Source organism: Somniosus microcephalus, chromosome 4 (assembly GCF_052327205.1).
Source record: "Somniosus microcephalus isolate GS21.2 chromosome 4, FLI_Smic_1.0, whole genome shotgun sequence".
Classification (NCBI taxonomy): Eukaryota; Metazoa; Chordata; class Chondrichthyes; order Squaliformes; family Somniosidae; genus Somniosus; species Somniosus microcephalus.
The window spans coordinates 153,599,621-153,611,648 of record NC_140990.1 but is presented as its reverse complement, the minus strand read 5'-3'; the positions used below and the strand labels follow the sequence as shown (position 1 = coordinate 153,611,648).

At 49.0% G+C, this 12,028-nt stretch overlaps 1 protein-coding gene across 5 annotated transcripts in view; it reads left to right on the top strand.

Annotated features, from left to right (window-relative positions):
* Positions 1-12,028, top strand: part of LOC147119925 (sentrin-specific protease 2-like) — a 116,853-nt gene that overhangs the window by 91,657 nt on the left and 13,168 nt on the right. For 4 of the 5 annotated variants that reach the window (XM_085985322.1, XM_085985319.1, XM_085985317.1 and 1 more), the window contains one exon: positions 10,855-10,934. The exons of the other annotated variant lie outside the window; for it this stretch is intronic. In XM_085985322.1, the coding sequence (XP_085841448.1) occupies positions 10,855-10,934 (80 nt within the window). The remainder of the gene's footprint in view (positions 1-10,854; positions 10,935-12,028) is intronic. 5 annotated transcript variants of the gene reach the window in all.

The following is a 12,028-nucleotide window of genomic DNA, read 5'->3' as shown; positions in this document are numbered from 1 at the left end:
CGTGAGGACAGACAGAAGGACAGACAGACAGAAGGATAGACAGGACAGACAGAAAGAAGTATCCGTTTATATATATATAGACTAGCTGAGTGCCCGGCGGTGCCGAGGCTTTTTCTGAGGGCATGTTGTTGTTGGAAGAGAGAGAGAGAGCGACTGGGGGGGAAGAGAGAGAGAGCGCGACTGGGGGGGAAGAGAGAGAGAGAGCGACTGGGGGGAAGAGAGAGAGAGAAGCGCGACTGGGGGGGAAGAGAGAGAGCGACTGGGGGGAAGAGAGAGCGACTGGGGGGAAGAGAGAGCGACGGGGGGAGAGAGAGAGCAACTGAGGGGAAGAGAGAGAGCGACTGGGGGGGAAGAGAGAGTGCGACTGTGGGGGGAAGAGAGAGAGCGACTGGGGGGGAAGAGAGAGCGACTGGGGGGGAAGAGAGAGAGCGACGGGGGGAAGAGAGAGAGCGACTGGGGGGGGAAGAGAGAGAGCGACTGGGGGGAGAGAGAGAGAGCGACGGGGGGAAGAGAGAGAGTGACTGGGGGGGAAGAGAGAGCGCGACTCGGGGGGAAGAGAGAGAGCGACGGAGGGGAGAGAGAGAGCGACTGGGGGAAGAGAGAGTGCGACTGTGGGGGGGAAGAGAGAGAGCGACTGGGGGGGGAAGAGAGCACTGGGGAAGAGAGAGCGACTGGGAAGAGAGAGAGAGCGACGGGGGGAGAGAGAGAGAGCGACTGGGGGGGAAGAGAGAGACGACTGGGGGGAGAGAGAGAGCGACGGGGGAAGAGAGAGAGCACGGGGGGGAAGAGAGAGCGACGGGGGGAAGAAAGCGACGGAAGAGAGAGAGCGATCGGGGAGAGAGAGAGAATGGAGAGAGCGACTGCGGGGGAAGAGAGAGAGCGCGACGGGGGGGAAGGTGCCCGATGGACCCCTGCGAAGGAAGGAAGAAGGTAAGCTCTCCCACCCCCTCACACTTTCCCTCCTGTCCCACCCTTCACTCTTTCCCTCCCTCACCCTCTCTCTCCCCATCTCTCCCTGCTTTACACTCTCTCTCTCTCTCCCTCTCCTGCCCTCCCCCCTCGCTCCCCCACCCTCTCTCGCTCCGCTCACCCCCACCCTCTCTCGCTCCGCTCCCCCCACCCTCTCTCGCTCCCGCTCCCCCCACCCTCTCTCGCTCCGCTCCCACCCACCCTCTCTCGCTCCGCTCCCCCACCCTCTCTCGCTCCGCTCCCCCCACCCTCTCTCGCTCCGCTCCCCCCCACCCTCTCTCGCTCCGCTCCCCCCACCCTCTCTCGCTCCGCTCCCCCCACCCTCTCTCGCTCCGCTCCCCCCACCCTCTCTCGCTCCGCTCCCCCCACCCTCTCTCGCTCCGCTCCCCCCACCCTCTCTCGCTCCGCTCCCCCCACCCTCTCTCGCTCCGCTCCCCCCACCCTCTCTCGCTCGCTCACCCCCACCCTCTCTCGCTCCGCTCCCCCCACCCTCTCTCGCTCCGCTCCCCCCCACCCTCTCTCGCTCCGCTCCCCCCACTCCTCTCGCTCCGCTCCCCCACCCTCTCTCGCTCTCTCTCCTCACCCACCCTCTCTCGCTCTCCCTCCCCCACCTCTCCTCTCTCTCTCTCCCCTCCCCCACCCTCTCTCGCCTCTCCCCTCCTCTCCTCCCCTCTCCCCCTCCTCCTCCCTCTCACCACCTCCCTACCCTCCTCCCTCCCTCTCCTCCCCTCTCCTCCCCCCTCTCTTTCCCCCCTCTCCCCTGCCCGAGCCCTCATCCCCCGCACCAATCCCTCTTTCCGCCCCGGGGCCCGGGCCTCGGCACCTGGATGAACGCGTTCCCTCGGCCGTCACCCTGATGCCGTTGGCCGAGGCGAACACCCCGCAAAGACATGGCCCAGCCGAGTCCAGCGCCCCGGTCAGCTCGAGGTCCGCAGCCGCTGTTCGGCCGCAGGCCACAAAGCACCCGAGCCCAGCGCCGGCGATGGCTCCACGGAGCTCCGTGCCGCCCCACGCACTGACATGGCCCCGCCCTCCCGAGCTGGCTTGAAGAGCGCCGATTGCGGCTGTGAGAGACGCGCGCGGGCCCGGTTTGCCAGGGTAACCCTTCCCACTCTCCAAGCCCCGCCCGAGATCAGCACTCCCGAGAGCCCCGCGCGCCCCCCCCCCGCCCGAGTCGTGCGGGGAACAGAGAGAGACGCCGCGTCTCAGCTGCTCCTGCTGCACGCGCACCCTTTACTAAGGTAGCGGCGCTCGGCTGAGGACCGCCCCTCCAGCCTTCACAAAGATGGCGGCGATCGGGGGCCGCTTGTTGACTGGGGCCGGGAGGTGCCTAGCTCGGGCGTGGGTGCGGAGGAGAGGCCGAGGCTTCGAGCCTACCTGGAAAAACGGGGAAAGGTAGGAAAATTAATGAGATTAGATAAAGATTTAGAAAGTAATTAACTTTTTAAAACACAATATGTGTTTTAAAAGCAACGTTTTTTTGAAAGAGCCAGAAAGCAGGAAAAAGAAAGGAAAAGTTTGGAATCAAGATGGCGGCGACTCACCTCGGTTCAGAACGATAAGGCCCGCCCACACACGCACCGATTGTCGACCGTCAGGTTACCAAAGCGTAGGATTGGTCAATCGTCCCGTCACTCGACCGTAGGAGGGCCCGGCCGCACGCGCCAGGAACCCGGCGTACGATTGGTCGACCTCGAGGTCACTCTGTCGCTAATGAGCGGATAATGAGATGCTAATGAGCGAATTTTGAACGTTTTTCGGATACCGCGGGCGCGATTTTTGTCCGGCCGAAACGTAAATATGCTTACCACCGTTTCAGAAAGGTAGCTTTCTTTCGACGTAACGCACGCGTAGGTACGCTCTGTAACTTTCAAGCGCATAGCCGGACAGACGCACACGTGAGGACAGACAGAAGGATAGACAGAAGGACAGACAGATAGACAGACAGAACGATCCGTTTATATATATAGATAAGCATTAATGTTATTACAGGAAACTTTGTGCTATCCGCACCCACGGGACCGAGCTGCTGCCGTTGCCTCAAAACTGCCGTACTCTCCAGAGTTAATGTTGAGAGATACGGAGATTCTTATTTCCGTATTTGACAACAAACACTGTTGCTTAGCAACAGCTTCTAAACACTCGGGTGTGGCCCTAAAGCTCTGTAGCTGAAGCTGTTGCTATAGCTACAGACCTTGCACAGCTTGACTGTTCAAACCAAAAGCAAAAAAAAACAAACAAAAAGAATAAAAAAACGGCTGCTGATTTTTGCCGGTGGCTCCAGATTGCCGGATAGCACAAAGTTTCCTGTAGTACTATACCTACGTTAAGCAGGTCTTTTTCTCAAGCCTTCGCTCGTTCATAGTAATAGTCTGTCTGCTCGATGATCTGCCCAGGAGCTTTCTGTAACAATTACCACCGAACGGCATGCATTATTACTTTATCAAGGTCATGTACATTTCTTCCATTTCCTTCTTTCTTTTTTGTTTTCTATGTTTTTTACAGGCGACACATGCTGCTATTCCCATTCCTATCGCCAAAATCAATTGTACTATAACTAGTATGTGAGTCGTAATGCGGATCCAGGGCTGGATGTTGACATTCATCCCCCAATCCCACAGCTTTTTGTACCATGGAACCTAGAGTCATAGAGTTATACAGCACAGAAAGAGGCCCTTCAGCCCATCGCGTCCGCGCCAGCCATCAAGCCCTGTCTAATCTAATCCCATTTTCCAGCATTTGGTCCGTAGCCATGTATTCTATGGCATTTCAAGTGCTCATCCAAATGCTTCTTGAATGTTGTGAGGGTTCCTGCCTCTACCACCCTTTCAGGCAGTGAGTTCCAGATTCCAACCAACCCCTGGGTGAAAATGTTTTTCCTCAAATCCCCTCTAAACCTCCTGCCCCTTACCTTGAATCTATGCCCCCTTGTTATTGACCCCTCTACTAAGGGGAAAAGTTCCTTTCTATCCACCCTATCTATGCCCCCCATAGAGCTGTGTGCTGTTAATCCAGTCTGGTACCTCACCTCGTTGTACCTCACCTCGTTGTATCTGTGCCAGATTGTGTTTTAACTGTCCGGTGGTCCATTGGCCATAGGCATGGCACAAGCCTCTTCCCTACCCCATCTTTTGCCTGTTCCTCATCTCTATGGTTTAGTTTGTTGATAGTGCTAGCATGGTCTTCTATAACTTTGATTCCCTCGAGTAATTTCCTTATTGTATGTTCTCCCCAACTCTGATTCTTGTTGAACCAAACCAGTTTCTTTCTCTAAATCTGTTGTATTACCCTTTGTAATTGTTCGCACTACTCTGGACTCCTTGTATATCTAGGGCATTAATGAATGACGTCCCCGTATTTATTCCCGTGAGTACATAGTTGCCTAAGCCCCTCTTAATTCTTTGGTGGAATGCAGCGTGTCCCCTGAAACTAGTAGCCCTTGTTGCATCAGCAGCTTGGTTAATTACATTCCTTATCATATATGCATACAACTCTCTAGTTTTAGTAAATCTTTCACAATATCCTGGCCATTGTAGCATGGTTAAGTTCATTAGTACCGGTACAATTTCGTGTCTCACATTATCATGCAATTGTTCTCCCTCGGTAAATAACTCCAGTCCATTTTCGGGCCCAGGCGTCAATTTCGGACACCTTTGTTCTTCAGGTGTCGTTGTGACTGGGGGTGTTGTTGGTTCTAGGGTTACTCCTTGTGGTGTGATCCTTGTTGTTGTTGGTTGCAGTGTTGTAACGCTGTGTACAATAGTCCATCTTATGATATCGTCCATGCAGCTCAAGACATATCCTCCCCCTACTTGACCCAACACCTGCCAGTGTCTATTACATCCTACCATATTGCTGGTATCTGTCATTCTACAGGGTCCGCATGGTCATTGATCCAAGTTCACCCAGATACCTGTAACATCCTTTTCCTCGTTTTTCACACTCGTAACTTTGTGATATAATGAAGTTCCTCGTGGAGTCTCCACTAGGGGATCTTAACTTGCAGTCCATTTCTTTCTGCCCATTATTTGGGCTTATAAGTGTTGTCATCAGAGTAGTTCTAATAATCCACCTCACTGGATCCATGTTTATCTGTAATTTAAACAGAGGTCTGGTCGTCTTCCGAGCTCGTTCCCCTAGAGGAGTGGGTAGAATGGGGGTCTTTAGTGCTAAATGGTTTCACCTGGGTCCAGTGCTTCCATCGCATACCCGTCGGTTCCTGTAGACAAACACACGTATCACTTGTCATTAATACAGTATATGGCCCCATCCAACAGGGTTCCATTCCCTTTCTTCCGATAACTTGCGTCATTACTTGTTGATCTATTCTGGGCAACTCATCCGGTTTAAGTCCAGCAATCTGCCTTTCTAGATCTTTAATCTGTTGTTGGTTCCTTACTTCTTTATTTAGTACTTGTACCTCCTGATTTAGTTGTACTAAGTATCGCCTTAATCTATCTTGTACTGGTCCTGGTTCTCCCACCCCTCCAGCCAAATCCTCTGGTAGTCTCAGCTCGTCCTGTCATTAATTCATAGGGGGTCAGTCCGGTCGTTCGTCCTGGGTTGGCTCGCAGCCTCATTAGTATGCTGGGTAATAATTCCGACCATCCCTTCCCTGTTTCTTGGATGGCTTTTGTCAGTGCGTTTTTCAGTGTCCTATTCATTCTACCATCCCCGAGCTCTGAGGGTGATGTGGTATATGGTATTTTTGTGTTACGTGTAACAGCTTACAAGTTTCTCTCATTATTTTACCGGTAAAGTGAGTGCCGTAGTCTGAGTCAATTTGCAGAGGCACTCCCCAACGGGGTATAACCTCGGTAGCCAATATTAGTGCAACTGTTTTTGCAGAGCAATCTCGGGTGGCAAAGGCTTCCACCCACCTGGTAAATTGGTCAATTATTACCAGGCGATATTTCTTCCCCCGGTCCTGCGCTAAGGGGCCGGTAAAGTCAATTTGTAGGTTTTCCCAGGGTCCTTGGGGCCTGGGTTGGTTTGCTAATCTAACTCTACATCTCTGTCCTACATTATTCGTAGCGCATATTATACAGCGGTGGCAATATTTCGCTACTTCCCGACCCATCTTTGGCCACCACCAGTACTGTGTCAGTAGGTGCAACATGTTACTTCTGCCAGTATGTGTTACACCATGGTATAGCGCCATCAGTTGTTGCCTACAACATTCCGGTGCCACCACCTGGTTTCGTGGTCCCCATTTCCAAATTCCATCTTGCGGTCGGGCGCCAGCTTGTTTCCATCTCTCCTTTTCCTCTTTACTAATATTTTCTTGTACCTCCATTATATTCACTTCCTGTATCCCACTGACTGTCATGACTATATTTATTTCATTTTTGAACGCGTCCTCTGGTTGCATTTCTTCCGCAGCTAGTTTGGCGGCTAGATCTGCATACCTATCCCCTATAGGGGCCTGGTCCTGGGGTTCCTGTGAGTCCATATCCTCTATCTTTGTGTGGGCTTTTATTTTAATTACCGCTGCCTCTAAAGGTGCCTGTGCAGCCTTAACTAACCTTTCTGTTAGTTTTCCGCGTTTTACTACCTCTCCCGTAGTGGTCATGTACCCCCTTCTGGCCCATAGTGTCATATAATCATGCACCACTCCGAAGGCATAAAGGCTGTCAGTATAAACATTTATCCATTTGTTTCTTGCTATTTCCAACGCTTTTATTAAAGCCACTAGTTCTGCTACCTGTGCTGACCTATCCCCATAAAGGGCTCCTTTTAAGAGGGTCTTTCCTTCTTGATTTACTACTGCCCACCCTGTTCTGGGTTCTCCGTTGATAGACTTTCGGGATCCACCTACATAGATTATCATATCGGGGTTTAATAGTGGGTCTTCCTTTATTCCACTACCTATTTCTTCCTCCATTTTCATCTGACACCTGTGCTCCTCTCCTTCCGTCAATATGCCCGTGGCTGGATTAACCCCGGTATGTTTTTGTATTATCACAGTTCCATCCCTGGGGACTAATATAGCTTCCCATTTAGCTTTCCTGCTAGTCGATATAGTCTGCAATTTTCCTGTGTTGAGTAGTTCCACTAATGTATGTTGAGTATGCAAAATTACCTTTCCCATCATCACTATTGGTTTGCTTACTCGCACCGCCCAGGTGGCACAATCTATTGCAGCCACACATCGTGGCATCGCCTTCGCTACTGGGTCTTTTTTTGCAGAGTAATACGCAACGGGTCTCTGTTTCCCTCCGTGATCTTGCATTACCACGGCTGAATAACTCTCATGATCTAAATCACAATATAGGTGGAAGGGTCAAGTGGGATCTGATAATCCTAGGGCAAGGGCTGTTATTAATTCCTGTTTAAGGGCCCTATATGCTTCCTCCTGCTCTGTCTTCCATTCTATCTTATCAGTGGCGGGTCTCCCCCCTTTAACTAAAGTTGAATTGGCTCTGCTTTCCCTGCAAAGTCTGATATAAAATTCCTGCAGTAATTAAATAGTCCCAACACTTTCCTCACTCCCTGGACGGTCACTGGCCTTGGCATGTCTTTTATGGCTGCCTTTTGTTCCTGCGGGAGTGCCTTATACCCCTGACTCATTTTGTGTCCTAGATACTTTACTTTGGACAGTCCAACCTGTGCCTTTTTGGGTTCAATTTAAAGCCAGCTTTCTTAAGTGTCTGGAGAGTGGCTAGTAATGCCCCCATGTGTCCTTTGGCATCCTCTGATGCAATCATTATGTCATCGACATATTGGAGTAGGGCGCTCTGGTACCTTGATAGGTCTCAGTACACGGTGGAATATATTTGGACTATTATGGAACCCTGCAGGACCCTGGTCCATGTATACTGTCTATGCCTAAAGGCGAATTTCCCTTGTGATTCCTCTGCCAATGGTATGGACCAGAACCTGTTCGCTATATCCAAGACTGTAAATATTTTAAAGTCTAGTTTCAGACCATTAAATATCTTATTCAATACGGTCTACACAAATTTACACCAACCAGAATTTCACCGTGGCCACAATGAAAGTCTGGTTTTAATAGGTTAATTAACCTCAATAACTCCAATTCAATCCAGATCAAAATTTTTTTTTTAAACTAACCAGTATCACTTGGAAAAGAAAGAAACGATAGCCGCATTAACAAAGAAACAATTACCCATGCCGTGTAAACATTCAAATTCATTTTCTTCCAGGCACATTGGCAACTGTGACTTCAAGGCTGAAGCTTATCTTTTGTAAAACAATTAACAAACTTAAAACAACACACGCTTGTCCATCCTTCAAGACAAGTCTTCAAAGGGTTAAACAGCTTTTAGCTCTCTGCACAAAAGAGTGGGTGGAGCTAAAACACACAACAGACTTTTTTTTTAAGGACAGACTTTCAGACAAATGGAATACTGTAACTTCTTAAACATCCATAGTCAGGAAAACATTCACACTTTAACACACACTTTCACACAAACTGAGATCCTAGCATTTTTTAAGGTTCCTTTCACTCAGCAATCGTGTTTTATTTGTTTCAGCACAGACGTTAATAACTTCCGTGTCGGTAAAACTTTAGGTTTCTCTTTCTGAATCATCCCAATCAATCTCTTCCACTATGCACTGACCTTGTCTTCATTACAGCGGCACACTTGGCGCCTACCTTTTTAACTGTTCTACTAACTCCTCTTTTTCCCTCTCCCGTGTGGCCCCAATCTTACACATTTTTCAGGTGGCCGTGACAAAGGACCACTACGGTTTTCTCCTCCTTATTCTTGCTCTCCTTACTCCACCATTCTTTCTGTTGGTCGGGAACCCATTCAGGATCCCACCTTCCTTTCCCGTTCTTTTTATTAACTTGTCATCATATCCCTTTTTTTTAACCATCTTTTCCTTAACTTTCTCATGCTTATCGCGCACAAACTCATACGGCAAGTTACGTGACGCCGTCCTGTTTGTCCGTCGATTTTTTTCCCGGCCATTTTCTAGCCGCTTGGGAATTTCTGTGAGGTTTTCTCACTTCTCTGGGGTCTTTTTACCCTGTCCCTATCGGAATTTCCAATATCCGATACTATCGCGTACAAACTAGTACGGGCGTTTAGATCTTTTGGCGTCCTTTTTGTTTGCCATCCTTTTAGGGTGGATTTGCTAGTTTCCCCCTTGTTTGTTACCTCCAGGACTCCCCCATTACCTCCGGGACTCCCCCGGACCTTCAGGGACCTTTCCCTGCTTACGCGGTTTTAACTCCGCCTAGATTGGATTTTCCCTATATCCAATCCCTGAGCTCCTCAACTTATTCAGACATTTTCATTTCTACAATGTCCTAGCATGCACCCAAGTTGCTTTACTTACGTATCCAGACACCGCCTAGATTTGTTGGCTCTCCGGCCCTGGGCTTCGATACGAGGAGACGGTGTCTCTACTCAGCCCATCCGGTAGATCCTGCCGACTACGCCAAGTTGTAAGGGTAAACCGGAAGAGCTTCTTCTCAATGAGACGGACCCTCTGATATAAAGGGTCGACGTCCGCCTTATTCCCAATCAATCACTCGGAGTCCGGAGGTTCGTTCGGTAAAGCAACTTTATTTACAGGTTGACAGGGGAGACACTCATGCTGGGATGAATGCTTTCCGATCGCTAAGATCCCCTGCCTTATATACAGTTTTTTGTTCTAAGTCGTGGCTCACATCATACAGTTGATTTCGGGTGCAAATTCTTGCGACCCGTGTGCACATTTTGACCGTTACATAGTCCTGTGACCCCATATGTTATCTTTACCACATTCCTCAATTAGTAGCTAATGGTTTGTGCACATTATTCAAGTAGCAGCTGACAGTTTGACCGTTTGACCACATTATTCAATTATTAGCTGACGGTTTGTGCACATTATTCAGGTAGCAGCTGACAGTTCGACCATTTGGCCACATTCCACCATACAGGAAACTCTCGATTTACCGGCACCTAAATAACTGGAAATCTCAGTTAACCGGCAAAATTCAGGAGTAGGTTCAGGTAAGTTTTACTTCATATTACTGGCCGTTCCTCGATCTGTGGCTGTGCAATCGGGTGTGGCTGTAGCTGTTGCTAAGTAACAGGGATGCTTGGATCTTGTGGCCATTGTTCCTGCACCTGTTGCTAAGCAACAGGGAAGACTGGGTTTGTTGCTGTATATGGAGCTCTCAGCTCTAGTACCTTTTACCTATAGCTCTCGGTAATCCGGACTTTTTGATAAACCGGCACCATGCCGGTCCCGTTGGTGCCGGATAAAAAAAGAGTTTCCTGTACTTCCCCATGGGACATGTACATTGGATATATGCTCAGTTCCTAAATTCCCTTATTTTAGCCCTTTTAACTCTTTCAGAGTGCAACGAAGGTTTACGAAACTGGTTCCTGGGATGGGGGGATTGTCCTATGAGGAGAGATTGAGTAGACTAGACCTATATTCTCTAGAGTTTAGAAGAATGAGAGGTGAGCTCATTGAAACATACAAAATTCTTAAAGGGCTTGACAGGTAGATGCAGGGAGGATGTTTCCCCTGGCTGTGGAGTCTAGAACCAGGGGTCACAGTCTCAGTATAAGAGGTCGGCTATTTAGGACTGAGATGAGGAGAAATGTCTTCACTCAGAGGGTGGTGAATCTTTGGAATTTTCTACCCCAGAGGACTGTGGAGGTTCAATCTTGGAGTATATTCAAGACAGAGATCGATAGATTTTTGAATATTAAGGGAATCAAGGGATATGGTGATAGAGCAGGAAAGTGGAGTTGAGGTAGAAGATCAGTCATGATCTTATTGAATGGCGGCGCAGGCTCGAGGGGCCAAATGGCCTATTCCTGCTCCTATTTCTTATGTTCTTAAAAGATGCAGCAAAGCTAGTCCTTCAATGTACAATGCAGTATTTGGTCACTTAAAACGCAAATGTTTCTTGAACAGGTCGCAGATTTAAGAAGGAAGATGATCCTTCACCTTGACTCTATGGGTCAGTGGAATGATGATGTGTGCTGGACACTGCTGTAAGTACCTTGATTCCATGGGTCAGTGGAATGATGATGTGTGCTGGACACTGCTGTAAGTACCTTGATTCCATGGGTCAGTGGAATGATGATGTGTGCTGGACACTGTTGTAAGTACTTTGATTCTATGGTCAGTGGAATGATGATGATGTGTGCTGGACACTGCTGTAAGTACCTTGATTCTATGGGTCAGTGGAACGATGATGTGTGCTGGACACTGCTGTAAGTACCTTGATTCTATGGTCAGTGGAATGATGATGTGTGCTGGACACTGCTGTAAGCACCTTGATTCTATGGTCAGTGGAATGATGATGTGTGCTGGACACTGCTGTAAGTACCTTGATTCTATGGGTCAGTGGAATGATGATGTGTGCTAGACACTGCTGTAAGTACCTTGATTCTATGGTCAGTGGAATGATGATGTGTGCTGGACACTGCTGTAAGTACCTTGATTCTATGGTCAGTGGAATGATGATGTGTGCTGGACACTGCTGTAAGTACCTTGATTCTATGGGTCAGTGGAATGATGATGTGTGCTGGACACTGCTGTAAGTACCTTGATTCCATGGGTCAGTGGAATGATGATGTGTGCTGGACACTGCTGTAAGTACCTTGATTCTATGGTCAGTGGAATGATGATATGTGCTGGACACTGCTGTAAGTACCTTGAATCTATGTGTCAGTGGAATGAGGATGTGTGAAACATAGAAGATAGGAGCAGGAGTAGGCCATTCGGCCCTTCGAGCCTGCTCCGCCATTCAATGAGATCATGGCTGATCATCCAATTTCAGTACCCTGTCCCTGCCTTCTCCCCATATCCCTTGATCCCTTTAGCCTTAAGAAATATATCCAACTCTTTCTTGAATATATTTAATGAACTGGCCTCCACCGCCCTCTGTGGCAGAGAATTCCACAGGTTCAGCACTCTCCGGGTGAAGAAATTCCTCCTCATTTCAGTCCTAAATGGCTTACCCCTTATCCTTAGACTATGACCCCTGGTTCTGGACTCCCCGGCCATCAGAAACATCCTTCCTGCATCTAGTCTGTCCAGACCTGACAGAATTTTATAGGTTTAGATGAGATCCCCTCTCAAT